The sequence below is a fragment of the Gobius niger genome, assembly GCF_951799975.1.
Source record: "Gobius niger genome assembly, chromosome: 18".
In the NCBI taxonomy this organism is placed as follows: Eukaryota; Metazoa; Chordata; class Actinopteri; order Gobiiformes; family Gobiidae; genus Gobius; species Gobius niger.
In genome coordinates, this window is record NC_136869.1 from 8220105 (window position 1) to 8235332 (window position 15228).

Consider the following 15228-nt stretch of genomic DNA (forward strand, 5'->3'; position numbering starts at 1 on the left):
ACAGTCTGTTGTGGAACTGGTTTCTCTGTTTCTGGAGAAGCACTGGATTCTTTTGTGTGATAACGTTTAGCAGTTCATAACAGTGTTCTCTCAAATATTACTGTTACTTTTACTGACTTCTCTAAAATGCTCAGTTTCGACATCATTTTGTTCAGTTTTTGCCCTTTTAGTTTCTTGTTTGTTCCTGATTTTATCTTGATTAAGGCTTGATGGTGCTTGGAATCTCAAATATTTTATGAGGTGTTATAGGGGCTGCTGTGCTGTAAAAAAAAAAAAAGGAAATTATTGGAGTGTAGTTTTTGCAATGTAGTTTTTATCTGATGTTGTATGAATATGAATCTTATGTGATGGGAAGAGCATCAGACACAAATGCTGCCCTTCAAAAGCAAAATGCTGTATCTGCGATAACATTTCTTACATTTATTCTAACAAATTATTATTTTTTGGTGTTTGTGGCCTGTCATCTTGATTGTGGGTCAGTTGAGAACTAATGTTTTATATTATACACCTAAAGGAAATGCAACTTTGCCTTTACAGCATCACACAAAAATATAATCAAAGACCAACAAAAAATGTAAAAAATAGTTGTAAACTTCGATTGACTACCACAAATGTACAAACAAAAAACTGTAGCACTTTATTTTATTGTGCCCTTGATACATTGTACCGAACTAAATTTAGTACAATGTAATGTGCTTCGTAACAATGTGTAATAACTTGTACCTATGGGTTAGATACACAATGGAATAATATGTATTTGTAGTTTGTAGGTAGACATGATTCTAATTCTAACTCTAACCCTAATCCTAAAGGTCTTGTGTACTATTACATTATGTACTTACAAAGTACTAATACAAGTTATTCCATTGTGTACGTACTACATAGGTACAAGTTATTACAGATTGTTCTAGAGCACTTTACATTGTGCTAAATTTAGTTAGGTACCAGTGTTCATTTCGTCGACTAAAATGTTTAATGTTGTCTTAATTTTAGTCAAAGTGATATTTTTGACGACTAAAATTGGACTACAACTAAATTAAAAGTTTCTCATGAGACTAAAACTATGACTAAAATGTCCAGATATTTTAGTCGACTAAAATAAGACTAAATAAAAATGAAAAGGAGAGACTAAAATCATCCAAACTTCTATTGACCGTCTGAAAGAGCCTTAGATCATGTACATTCTCTGCCAAAGGATCAGCTCTGAGCTTTGTTCATGTGGAGCAGCTCCATGAAGCAGAGGAACAAGATTAAATATGATTATAATGAATATTATCAATGCAAAGTTGACTAAATTTGGCTTAATTTTAGTCGACTAAATTTACTTGCAATTTTAGTCGACTAAAACTAGACTAAAATTGAAGATGTTTTTTGGACTAAATCTTGACTAAAATCGAATTACATTACAAAAGACTAAAACTAAATTAAAATATGTTGTCAAAATTAACACTTTTAGGTACAATGTATTAAGGTACTGTAAAATAAAGTGATAACCAAAACATCTGTTAAAATACTTTCTATTGCCATAGGTAGTTTTAACAACAGTGTTCATGGCTGTGTTGTGTCCCATTTCAGAATGAACACGTTTCCATGGTTACAAGGCAAAATCATGTGAATGAGCCTTACCTGAATTAAGTTTGCTGTAACTTCACAACTCTCCTAAACAAAGGCAGAGTTCAGTTTTTCCTTTGTTTCTCTGACAGATTTGTCGTCACTTCTCCCTAATAGGTCAGAAATGAACCGTAAATCGCCCAAGATTTTTAGCAAAAAATAAATAAATATTTGTTGATCATCCAGCAATAAAACGTGCCAAGATGAGCCAAGTCTTAACACCTCATTTAGTTTATGAATTGCTGGTGTTTCTTTCCTTTTCTTACCAACTCTAAATGTAGCATGTTTTCTTTCTCAGGACTCCAAGCTGCCCATGGCCTTAAGGAACAACCTGCTCGACCTCTTCGGACAAATCGAACGAGAGTTTGAGAACCTCTACATAGAAAACCTAGAATGTAAGTGACACTAACCTTCACGTTGTATCAGTAGAGATGTTGTTTTGCTGAGTCTCAGTGTGTTGCGTTCACAGTGCGTCGTGAAATTGATTCTCTGAACGAGCGTCTGACCGGAGATGGACAGACTGTGGACGGAGCAGATCCCACCAAAGGAGCACTTAAAGCAAAAGGTGAACGAATACTTAATGGCGCGGTACTACAAGCTGAAAAATAAAGATCACATACCTGTTAAAGTACTCAAAAATGTGGGATATACAGTTGTGCCAATAAGTTTACGCACCCTGATTTTTTTGTTTTTTTTGTCCAGTTTTCAAAGAATATGAATGAAAACACAACAACTTTTTTTCACTCCTGGTCAGTGATGTTGTGAAGCCATTTATTGTGGAAAAACAAATTGTGAACTAATTTGAAATCACCATAACAAAATAAAATACCAAAATGAACTGTTGAAAGTTTACACACCCCAGTTCCTAATACTCTGTGTGGCCTCCTTTAGCATCAATGGCAGCTTGGAGTCTTTTGTGGTAGTTATGGATTTGGTTCTGTATAATCTTATGGTAAAGCAGCCCATTCTCCTTGGCAAAAAGCCTCCAGTTCCTGTTAAAGTTTTTGTGTTTTCATTCATATTCTTTGAGAAATGGCCAAAAAATCCTCCAGGGTGTGTGACCTTTTGGCACAACAGTATTGTCAATATTTTTTTAGGGCTGTGTACCACAATTTTTTTTTGATACTGGTACTTTACCGATACTTGGTTTGTGATGCCAATACTGAAATATTTCTTATCTAGAACCAGAAACAGAGCAGTAATGCTCATTTATTCAACAAAAGACTTTTCTATCATTTATTTGAGCTGAAACAGCAAAGTCACTTCTGTTAACTTCCTACCCCCCGCCTTAATCAAGCGCAGTTTCTCCAGTTCAGTTTTACCCAAATCTAAAAGCTTCTGGACTGGAGATTTTAGAGCCTATACGTTTGTTAAGTGGTGACGTCATGTGCGAGAAATTACAAAAAAACTCTTTAATACCACAATCAATATTTCTGAAATTCAACAGAGAGTTACTGAACCTGCTTATTTATCAGGCCCATTAGCCAGAAATGCCGCACCTACTGCTATAAAAGTAATATTTACCAAAATCGGTACATCCGGGTTAGCGGAGAAAAATGCTAACGGTGCAGCTAACTAGCAGCTACGCTAACCCAGGAAGTACCTTCTTTAGTAAATAATACTTTTTTAGCAGTAGGTGCAGCATTTTTGGCTAATGAGTCTGATAAATAAGTCGGTTCAGTAACTCTCTGTTGAGTTTCAGAAATATTAAAGGTTGTTTTTGAGAGTTTGTAATGTTTTAGAAGAAAACATTACAAACATTTAGAAGAAGAAAAAAAAGAGTGGTGCGCACTGAATGGGTGCTGCTGCCGGATGCTCTCTCATCGAATGCAATTTCTCCATCTGTGAGATCAATAAAGTACCATCTTATCTTATCTCTTTTTTTTCTCGCATATTTGCCGGTTTGCTAGGACCCGGAAGCGGAAGTCGTGACGTCACACTTAACAAACATATAGGCCTCATTTGAAAGCTAAGACCTACAAAATTTATGCCACGTTTTTGTCTCTTTTTTTTGTTGCTTTTTCCATGCATTTTTTATGCTTTTTTGTCATGTTTTCATCACTTATTTGTTGCGTTTGTGCGTTTTTTATTCTGTTATTGTTGGTTTTTGTCACTTTTTTGTGGCTTTTCTATCACTTTGTAGTTGTGCTTTTGTCGCTTATTTATTGTATTATTTCATCCTCGTTTTTGTTGCTATTTTTTATGCTTTTTTTTCCGATTTGGGTTAAGCCAAACTGGACAAAATAAGCTCGGTTCAGGTGGGGGCTAAGAGGTTAATGCTGTCCCTGGACCCACAGCATCAAAGCTTGGTCTCTAGATATAATCTTTTTTCGGTACCAGCTTTCTATACTTGTATTTTTTCAATTTTTTCTATCCTTTTTATTTTTTTGACCCAAGTAGTACCTAAACTTTTTTTTCAAAACCGTACTGGTATCTTTAAACAGTACCTACTACCCAGCCCTATATTTTGTACATGGAAAAATGTCTGTAAATATGACTTAAGTGATTTATGATGATTATGATTGATACCTAAAGTGGTGCATGTGAGTGTTTTTTCTTCTCTGCTGAAATCCGACTGTGTCTTCATTGTCTCGCAGCGAGCCACAGCACAAGCCAACTGTCGCAGAAGCTAAAAACGACCTACAAAGCCTCCACAAGCAAGGTACTGTATCGAAAACCCTAATCTCATCTGTGTCAATGTTTAAACGCTCTGGTTTTGTTCCCGAATGGACACGGGAACCGGAGTATGAGGAAGATGTTTTCACTGTTTGATCAAATCGACCGTCACTGAACAAATATTAACCAGAAGTCCGTAGAGGCGGCCGGTAATGCAGTGAAGACGTCAGGGGAGCGGAGATAAAGTCACATGACCACTGGGAAAATGTAAATGAGCCATTATCCAAATAGGACTCATTTAACGATCATTTTGTACAAGTTCTCAGCTATTATGAGCAGAAAGCTTTCATTGTAATCCTTCTGCTTTTAAAAGATGTGGATACCTATGGATATACAGTATGATTCAGTGGATTGTCTTACAAAATGAGTATTGATAGATTCCACCAAGCCACCAATTTCTCCAAAACTCAACCAGGGCTGTCACGAAATTTCCTACATCGACTTATCGTTCAATAAATTACAGATTAACAGAGTCTATATTTATCATCTGTTCATTTTTTTTGCATTTTTTATCCTAAGTAGATTGTATTTCATTGCATGTCATGTTGTGGGATATTTTGAGATGAAGTACTTTTGAAACAAAGCTTTACTCTTGTATTTAAGTTTTAGAGTTAGTTTCTATGGCGATAAAAGATCTAAAATTATATCGTTTTTTTCTACATATTTTCGTGGCTCAATTTGTCATAATAACAGAATTCAAAGCTGGATATGTTGAGCCACAAAAATATTGCGATAAACGAGATTTATTGAAGGCCTTTTAATGCAATAGAAACAAACTCTCAAGAAGCTTTGTTATTCACTCAATTTTAAAATATCCCACATAAACAACAATTACAAAAAAACGAAATACAACAAGATGAGACACGAGATTTTGATCATATCTGTTAATCAATAAAGATTAAATATTTCCTTTTATGGAACAGTTTAATGAAATGTAAATCTATGTAGCAGTGTCAACCAATATATTATGTAAACATTGGTGGGTAACCATTAATCTCTTAACCCCCACTTTAACTGAGCACATTTTCTCCAGCCCGACTGGACTCAAATCTTAAAGCTTCTAGAAAAAGTGTAAAAATAGCAACAAAAGCGAGACATAAGTGAGGATGAAAATGCAGTAAAAAGGAATCAGAACAGGCAACAAAAAGCGACAAAACATTTACAAAAAAGCGACAAAAGCGAGATATAAGTGACAATGAAAATGTAGCAAAAAATGCAACAAAACAGATTCGGGTTAAACTGAACTGGAGAAAATGCCCTCGGTTCAGGTGGGAGTTAAGAGGTTTACTAAATATTCCTTCAGTCAACTACAGTGAGTATAATGGTTACAGCTCAGCATCTGACATTGTGGCATGAGATTGAGATTGTGTCTACTTAAGGTGAAAAGTAAAGGATTACATGAGAAAAATATGACATAAAATGCAAATAAATGTACAGACTAAAGATGCACCGATCCAGATTTTTTGCTACCGATACTGGGGTTTGAGTATCTGCCGAAACTCGATGTTTACCAATACCACTTTCTTAAAAATGGCTTTCTCTGAGTGAAAAATTGAATTCACTCTTTTGTCCATTTTAAGATCAAGTCATATTTTATTGTCCTGATATTACAGGACAATAAAATGATCAATTAGCAAATGTATACCCTCCTGGATAAACATTTAACAAGGATCACTGAACTTTTCTACACTAAATATCCTTGGGTATATGACAGGCTTTAGGTTACATTAATATAAACAACTCACATGAAGTGACCTGATCATTACAAATATGTTAGATCAGTTATTTCTTAAACTAAAATACAACACTTTGCTTCAGCAGTGATTTTTTTTTAATTAGGTTACTTATTTCTATCATAGTTTCTGACCCAGCCTTGATTAGTGTCTGTTAGCATGCTAGCTTTAGCATACCGATGCTAACCGCCACATTTTGCGCTTCGATCTAAAATGAGTTTGCTGAGGTTGAAACTAACTCAGCGATTGGATTCTCCTGGTTCTTAGCTTTACAATGATATGCAGCATATTCACTTAGATTTAGGTGGTAAAATGTTATTTTTTTCAAGGCGTTGAGAGCCAAAACTGGTATCGGATATTTGTAGCTGATACCTGATATCGTATTTTTTTCAGTAGCGGTGCATCCCTACCACAGACAATACATTTTGAGCCCAAAATGGTGTTGTTTATCTGTTACTTATTGAACAATGAGTCGATATAGTAATTTTTGTGACAGTCCTATATTATTGAACTTCAAATCGTGTTATTGTTCATGTTTGGCACAGAGACAACTCTTAATTGTCAAAGCACTGATTGAACATGGTTAACTGTGAATTTGATGCCTGTAAAGATCATATTCTGCTACATGTCCTGTGAATTGAGGACAAAGCGTAATGGACAGATCAATCGTTCATGAGATTCTTCCTCTTGTTGATTTTCCATGATGGTGGTTTAGCGTTTGCACACGTTCCACGGTAAAATAGTCGGACCCTGCGGCTTCAGCGCGGCCCCCTGGGAGCTGTGGGGCGGAGACTCCTGGGTAACTCCCGAATGATGTTTTTGAGAAGCAGCTGTGGCCAAAAAAGAATGACAAACTAAACTCCAAAAAGTCCCACCTTGTATCCTCATCGCTTTTTTATTCAAGAAACAGAATCCAGTGTATCTTTACAGTTCGATTAAATGAGAAGTAAGTGAAATGTCGCCCAACAAACACCACTTACTTCTCCTTTGATTCGACGACAAGGTCAAAAGATAAGATTAGGATTTCTAACAGAAGGATCAAGGAAGGACTTTCTGAATTAACTTTGTGACAGAGTTGGGTTGTAAGGGCTGCTTTATAATGAACGGCTAACATATCGGCTGCTATCTGAGGTTGAAAACACTAACTTTAGAGTTCCCCGGCTTTAATTCAGCCACTAACTTTGGCCTGTGTGCATTTGTGGGTTGACTTTAATGGGATACTTCGATACATTGTGGTAGAGAATACAGTGGGGTGCGAATGTTAAGGCACCCTGGTTAAACATTTCGATGTATGTGAACGATGAAGCGAGGGGGAACAGTAGGTGGCGGTTGTGCCCTAACATTTGGTGGCAAACCGCCGGAATAATCCCTAAGAAGAAAAAGAAGATGAAGCGAGGGGAAAGATGATTTCCAAAAGGCATGGTTATAGATGAGACCTGCCCTAAATAGAGGCAGGTTTCATTTCCATCTTTTATCTTTTCAAAATAGCATAGAAGGAAGGCGAAGTTTGGGCACAAGCAGAGTTAATGCCTCATAATATGGCATGTATCGCAGCTCTAAACCCCTTTTTGTTCCTTACAAATGTCTTCCAAAGTTTAAAAAATATCTGGACTGTCCTGCACAAACTCCTTCAATGATGTTTAGGCCAAGAGACTGTGAAAACCTTCGAACTGCACTCTTGAGTACGGGTGTGACAATACATCGATTTCATGATATATCGCGATATTTTGCGGGACGATGTGATACTTTTTACACCAATGGCGATATTTTTGATGACGTCATATATATTGATGATTGACTTTATGCATATTAAGGAGGTAACAGTGCTCCACAGCTGCTAGTCAATAAAGGCCAATAATGATGAAGAATTCAGTCAGGACAGTAGGGGGCACTGTCGCACAGATATAATTATAAAAATGATAATGAAAAGTAATATAAGTGAGATTAATGTGGTTGATTTATTCCTTTTGGAAACAGGACTGTGGTGTCCTGTTTATTTAACCTCTTGCCCCCCGCCTTAACCAAGTGTATTTTCTCCAATTCAGCTTTATCCAAATCTTAAAGCTTCTGGACTGGAGAGTTCACAGCCTATAGGCCAGAGTAAGACCTACAAAACTGTTTTTTTTTAAAGGGTTTTGTCTCTTTTTTTGTTTCGTGTTTTTTCCTTGCTTTTTTGGACACCTTTTTTTGTTTTTTCCATAGTTTTTCTGTCCTGTTTTTGTCGCTCTTTTGTTGCGTTTTCATCCTCGTTTTGGCTGCTAGTTTTACACTTTTTTTTCAAGAAGCTTTTAGATTTGGATAAAGCCATGCTGGACAAAATAAGATGGAGGTTAATAGGTTAAATGTGAAAGATGATGATCCCACTGACAGATCAATGACCCATTTTCAGTGTGTGTCAGTGATCATTTATTCCCTCATTTATTTAAGAAAAAGGGGTGCAAATTAATCGAATCCATTCTCCGTTCTACCCATAAAACGTTCCCCATGCCACTGCCACGATTAACAGTACGACCGTAGTGCTTTTCTACAATTAGCTCCTCCCTCTTCCCCAAACGGGTCCTTTGCTCAGGTCATTTCATCCTCCCCTCGCTTCATTGTTCACATGATTCAATATTTGTATCCGGGATGCCTAAACCTTCGCACTTCACTGTATTTAGGACTGTACTCTCGTTGGCTTGCTCAGCTGTGTGCCTGGAGCATGTACCTTTTTGCGGTTTATCATCATAAATGACTTTTGTATTTGCTTAAGTTTGATATTCCCTGCGCTTGCATTAAGTAAAGGTCAGATAAAGCCGGATCACGAGAGGAGAGTATTTTTAGACAAAGCAACACCGACCGAAATGCTGGCACAGTGTCCTCATCCTCCAGGCCACATTCACATTCGTAACTTCTGTTTGAAGGCATGGCATTGTGTAGTTTTTTAATTTATCAGGGTAGAATGCAAATACACCAGAATTCAGAGCTTTTTATGCAACTCTTGTGCTTTTGCTTCTGTTGGCTCTTTTTAAGGAAGCATAACCCAGTTGCATTGCTAGTAGGATTTTTCCATTGCCATCGATCTAATGCCTTATTTGAATAGGTGCAGACACTGTTTTTATTGGCTACAGTTTTGCATCCTCACAGTCGGACATTGGCGACTGGCGCGGCGCCACACTATAATCCTAAATGTCGGGGATAGCAACCAAACCAAAGTGTAATGTAAAATGAAAAATAAAGACGGCACGATGGAGCTGTACGGTAATGTTAACAAGCAGCCACGACAAAGCCACAAAATGAAGAAACATGCTGCAAATGTTCGACTAACCGAGACTAACAACCAGTGTTGGGGTAACGTATTACAAAAGAGATGCGAAAACATATTACTTTTTTCAGTAACTAAGGAATATAACATATTACTTAAAGAGTAAATCAAATTACTCTAAAATAAAGAGAGTAGATGCAAGTTGGTCATTTTCATAGATATAATAATTAGAGCTAGATTTATACCTATTCAGCCCCATTCATAGAAAAGGTCCTGTGTAAACCTTAATGGCTGCTCTGGCTGCTCTGGCAAAAAGGCGGGAAGTCCTGCACTCACGGGGCTGGTGGAGCCTCCACAGAGCTCTAGAGCAGTGTTTCCCAACCAGGGGTACGGGGACCCCTGGGGGTACTCGAGTACCTAGCAGGGGGTACTTGAAACTATTTCAGATTTTAAAAAAGGGGGAAATTGAAAATAATTTTTTAGGAAAAGCTATATTTTTCAGTAAAATGTGTTGCCTTGGGAGAATTTTAGGTTTAATTTGACCGCAACATTGTCCTTTTTCATACAAATATCATTTTGAGTAATTACTTTCTAAATAAACTGCAACACCCCTGAGGTAGGGGGTACACGGACGCCCATTGAAAGGCCCAAGGGGTACACAAGACAGTAAAGGTTGAGAACCACTGCTCTGGAGAGTCAATGAACTGAAAATGCTTCCAAATTTCTGGCTGATGAAGAAAAACTAGCATGGTTAAAAATATTTCACCCCCCCGAGCGTGGTCACATGGGTCAAAGTGATTTTTAGAAAAAGACTGTTCTTGGGAGGTCGGACGTCTCATTAGAATCAATGCTTCCAAGTGTCTCGTGGAGTCGCCCCTGGCCACATATGGTATTACAGCAATGTCAGCTCCCCACCATTTTATACTCGCTACTGCCACCTCAGGTCTCATGTGTAACTGCAGCTTCTATATTAAGCTCGTGCATGACGGCACTTCAGACCCGAAGTAACAACTTTTTGAGTGACAGTGCAGGATTTTAGAGGCAGTTGTTGTGAACAGGTGTGGGCTCATTCTACACATTAGGACATGGCTGGAACATGTAGGGGGAGGAAAATACATAATTTTAACATTTTTAAACACGGCTAACAACAGCATTTACACACAATTCTTTCTTTTCACTCATGCCTCATCAGTGTAAAATTACTTACCATTTGTAACTTTGCTAATCTTAACACTAGCACATGACAAAACTAATTTTTACTGCAACTAAATCCATAAATATTAATGAACATGTACCGGCCATTTACCAATTTTTTTTTAACCACGAATGCCAGGGTTGCAAGGTCTCAGCAGCTGAACTCGCCTGAAAATATCTGAAAAACAGCCCTAAACCTGCGGCTGGAATTTTCTAGTTAAGAGAACCCATGTGCTCCTGCGCTGATGAGAAACTGGCCCTTTCTCCCTCTCTTGTTGAAAAAGCAGAGCTCAGACCCTTGGATTTGAGAGCTTGTCATTCGAAATAGTGATTTTGATCAAGAAATAAGATCTAAATGCCCTATTTTACATCGAGCACAGTATCCAAAGAAAAAACCCAACAGTTAATTAACCTTAACCCTTCTTAATCCCCGACTTAACCCAGCACATTTTCCCCAGTTCGGCTTTACCCAAATCTAAAAGCTTCTTGACTGGAGCTCACAGCTTATAGGCCAGCAACACCTCATTTGAAAGCTAAGACCGACAAAACTGATTGGAACTTTTTGTCGCACTTTTTTTTAGCGTTTTGTCGTGTTTTTGTACTTTTTTGGTCATGTTTGGTCACATTTTCATCATTTTTCTCGTTCTTTCGTGGCTTTCTTGTTGATTTTTTTTTTGTTGCTTTATCATCTCCCTTTAGTTGCGTTTTTGTCAGTCTTTTTGTTGTGTTATTGTTGCTTTTCCAGCACATTGTTGTGATGTGTTTGTCATTTTTAGTTGCTTTTTTTGGTCGCTTTTTTCATTGTTTTTTATCGTGTTTTCGTCACTTTTTCATCAAATTTTTGTCACTGTTTTGTTGCATTTTCATCACTCTTCAGTCGTCTGTTTTTGACGCTTGTTACGGGGGTTTTTTTGGCCACTTTTTTGCTTTCAGATTTGGGTAAAGCCAAACCGTTGAAAATGTGCTCAGTTCATGTGGGGGTTAAGAGGTTCAAAGGCCGTCCAATTCAGACCAGGCAACCCCGGACAGATCCAAAAGACTTGAATATGAGCGTGTTTGTGGCCAAATTCAATCGGTTTGGCCTAGTGGTGGTTCATGGTAGTTTAGTCTCGGTTTCCATGCAATTTGAGGACATTTGCACCAATAATTTCATAGATTTTGATGGTTAGAGTGAAGTCGCTCATTAGTTTGCGTTGGTGTTGCTGTCCGACCGTGAGGATCGTGCTGTAAATGTTGAAGAAGCCTGAAAGTAGTGGTAAAATATCAAGTAAAGATGAGTCAAAATCGCCTTGTGTGACTTTAAAAGACACATTTACATCCTAGACTGATCTATAAAACATCAGGTTTCCACTCAGACATGATTTGCGGTATCCTCTCTCCTCTCCTCTGATGGGCTGTAAGATTTGCGGCGATAACCTCTCCCCTCTTGTTCTTGTTTGTAGATTGTGTCGAGTTTCAAAGCCACCACAGGCTCCAGGGCTCTGTGTCAGCTGCAGAAGGAGTACGCGGGGCATCGCGACGGGATCTGGGACCTGAGCGTGACCAAGACGCCGCCCGTGGTCCTCGGAACGGCCTCCGCAGGTTCAAGAAATGTTAATCATATCAAGGACCTAGTCATGGTCAAAATATGATCTGAGGAGTTTTAGATTTATTTAGAAATGTCCCAATCCTTTTCACTGAGTTTAATTATATGTTCCTAATAAATTCATCCTCACATATATACTTGAATGATAGTAATTCTTCTACTTATTTAGTTCTATCTACATAAAAAAGATCTGTGGTTTTCACTTATTGCTGTTCATGTTTGCACACTTTTATAACTTGTTGTATTCTGTTTAAGTCTGGATTTTGATGTTGCTCTGACAGATCACTCTGCTCTGCTGTGGAGCATCGAAACAGGAAAATGTGTGCTGCGATATGCAGGCCACGCAGGATCAGGTAAATATGGTTTTTCATTTATTGTCAATTTGGTCTATTTACAATTAAACACATTAAAGGAACAGGCCACCGTTTTTCCATACTGGGATATGTTCTTACCTGAGCTTAGATGAGTCGGTGCGTATCTGTCTGGGTAACATTAGCATTTGTTAGCATTTAGCCTCTCCTCCTCTCCTCTATGGGGCCAAACGGGGGTGAAGTTAGAAGCGACCAACTCTTCCACGTTTTCCCTATTTAAATACAGTTACGTGAGTAGTTACACGATCCAAGTATAGCTACTCAAAATTAAACATGTCGATTTTCTAAGCGGATACAAAGGGGAACTATATTGTAAGGCGTAATAACACCTTAGGAGCACTTCCACGTCTGCACAGTAATATCTTCACATTGATATAGGCCATGTGTATTTCCATACACATCGCAGTATGGTAATGCGGTGGCCTATTCCTTTAAAATTCCAACTATTCCATAATTTAACTCCTTTGCTTGATAAGCAATGTTCAGTTGGATTATTGAGTGTCCATCAGAGCCGCTGTAACAAGTGAATTTCTCAGTTGTGAGATCAATTAAGGCCCAATCTCAATTCTCTTTTCTACCCCTACCCCTTGCCCTTTCCCTACATCCTGAACCCAAGGGCTAAGGGTTGAAAAGACAGCCCTCCATTTGACTGCATTTACTATTAACACATATGATTAAAGGGGCTAGATGCATGTTGGCCATTTTATACTCACTACTGCCACCTCAGGTCATACGTGTAACTGCAGCTTCTACATTAAGCTCAGCGCAGGATTTTAGAGGCAGTTGTGGTGAATACAGTATGTCTGGGCTCATTCTACACATTAGGACATTGTTGAAACATGTAGGGGGAAGAAAATACTTAATTTTAACATTTTTAAACTCCATATAGTCCCTTTAAAGGAATAGGCCACCGTTTTTACATACTGAGATATGTTCTTACCTCACTTTAGTCGTGTTAGTATATCCCCGTCTGGTCTTTGTCCGTGCGCTCTGCCAGGCAAACGGAGCACATACGCAGCCTCTCCCACATGTCACATAGCTCCAAAAAAGCTCACGATAGAAGCTACCAAGCTCTTCCACGTGTTCCCTATTTAAATAAAGTTACGTGAAGTGTTTTCATGCGAAGTATATTTACACAGAAATGTAGCATGTCGATTTTATAAGCAAATAAAAAGGGGGACTATACTGTGAGGCGTAATGATACGAGGAGTAAAACGTCCGCGCAGTAACTCCTAAAGGTTATTGACGGAAGTGAGCGGGGGAAGTCTTTAGGAGTTACTGCGCGTTTCTGTGTAAATATACTTCGCATGTTCTTACCTCACTAAAGTGAGGTAAGAACATATCTCAGTATGTAAAAACGGTGGCCTATTCCTTTAAGGTTATGTAAAAAGTCTACTTGTCTCTATAGTATGTTTCTACTGAACTAGTTCATCACTTGACTGATGCTGTTTTGTAACACCTAAAACAACAGGCTTCTTATCTTATTTCTTAAGGTAGTTCTTTTGCTCTTGACCCTTTATTTGGTGGTTTATTATATGGTCTTGTTTATATTTCTGATACTGTAATACAGGCAACATCAAATGGTAAAATAAGTGCCACATACCCACAAAATAGCACTTTTTTTTTCAGTGTGCACCCACTATTTAGTACCTTCCTTGATAAATGACCTCTTTAGAGTTACAGTATAAACAACTAGCTTCCATCACCATTGGTTCTACTGACCAGCTCTTTGGTGACTAAAACACGGCGAGACGTTTATGGGTTTTTGTTGATGGGACAAAAATGTGAGAAAGTGGTTCGTGAGACCGTTCACAACACGGGCTTGAGCGCTTCATCCCAATCTTTAACACTTATTTTCAATACTTATCGATCTAAATTAATTTGTTGAAATACTACTATTTAATTTCTGTTTTTTTAACTGACTAAAGTTTGAGTTTGAGTTGAGTTTTCGTCGACTTAAACTAGACTAAAACTATCACTTTTAGAAATGACTAAAATGTGACACAATGTGATTCAGTGGCAAACCGTTTACTACATTTACTTTTATGCCCTTCACAGTGAACTCCATCAAGTTCCACCCGACAGAACAGATGGCTCTCACAGGTACAGGCTCAGTAATCACAGTCCTTACCTTATTATCTCCTTCTCTTTACTCACTGCAGATTCATTGAGAGGAGATGGATTTTATTTGTGAATTTTAACGATGAATTTAAATGTTTTGTGCCTGCAGCCTCGGGGGACCAGACGGCTCACATCTGGCGCTACATGGTGCAGCTCCCCGCCCCTCAGCCGCAGCCAGATGTTTCAGTGAGTGAAGGGAGCTAACAGGGACTCGGAGCTGTCAGGGGGAAAGACTCTGAGTTTATGTTCATTTAGAGAAGTGTTTATCAAAATATGTTCAAGAAGAATCTATTACATTTCGCCTCTGCCACATATTGCTTTAAATATCTCAAAAAAAGTTTACTAAGGCCATTATTAAGGCGACACACGGTTTATTTTATGGCGTTTTTTCTGCGAGCGAGCCAGAGATATTGAGGAAGAAACTACAACATATTACTCATTCAGAAATATTGATGTATTTTGTATCCACTCCGGAAGGCAGCAGAGATAACGCAGTTATCCAAACATGGTCATTTCCTTTCTCGCTGTGGCCACTCTTGCAACAACATCTACTCGCTCCAAGACTAGAAAGTTTGTAGTCTGTAGGAGCGAACTAAATGTTGAAGGTTTTGTCTGAGGGACAAATACAGCATCTTAGCCGGATTTATTTAGCTTTGAACTCTAAAAAACTAGGCAAAATTTAATTTTTTACAGATT

The 15228-nt window shown here is 38.1% G+C and overlaps 1 protein-coding gene across 1 annotated transcript in view; it reads left to right on the top strand.

The window, feature by feature from the left end:
• LOC306978112 (WD repeat-containing protein 37-like) overlaps positions 1-15228 on the top strand; it is a 38418-nt gene that overhangs the window by 9464 nt on the left and 13726 nt on the right. Inside the window, exons 2-8 of the mRNA XM_079576592.1 lie at positions 1910-2006; positions 2081-2176; positions 4209-4273; positions 11898-12036; positions 12322-12393; positions 14470-14514; positions 14642-14718. Of these exons, the coding sequence (XP_079432718.1) occupies positions 1910-2006; positions 2081-2176; positions 4209-4273; positions 11898-12036; positions 12322-12393; positions 14470-14514; positions 14642-14718 (591 nt within the window). The remainder of the gene's footprint in view (positions 1-1909; positions 2007-2080; positions 2177-4208; positions 4274-11897; positions 12037-12321; positions 12394-14469; positions 14515-14641; positions 14719-15228) is intronic.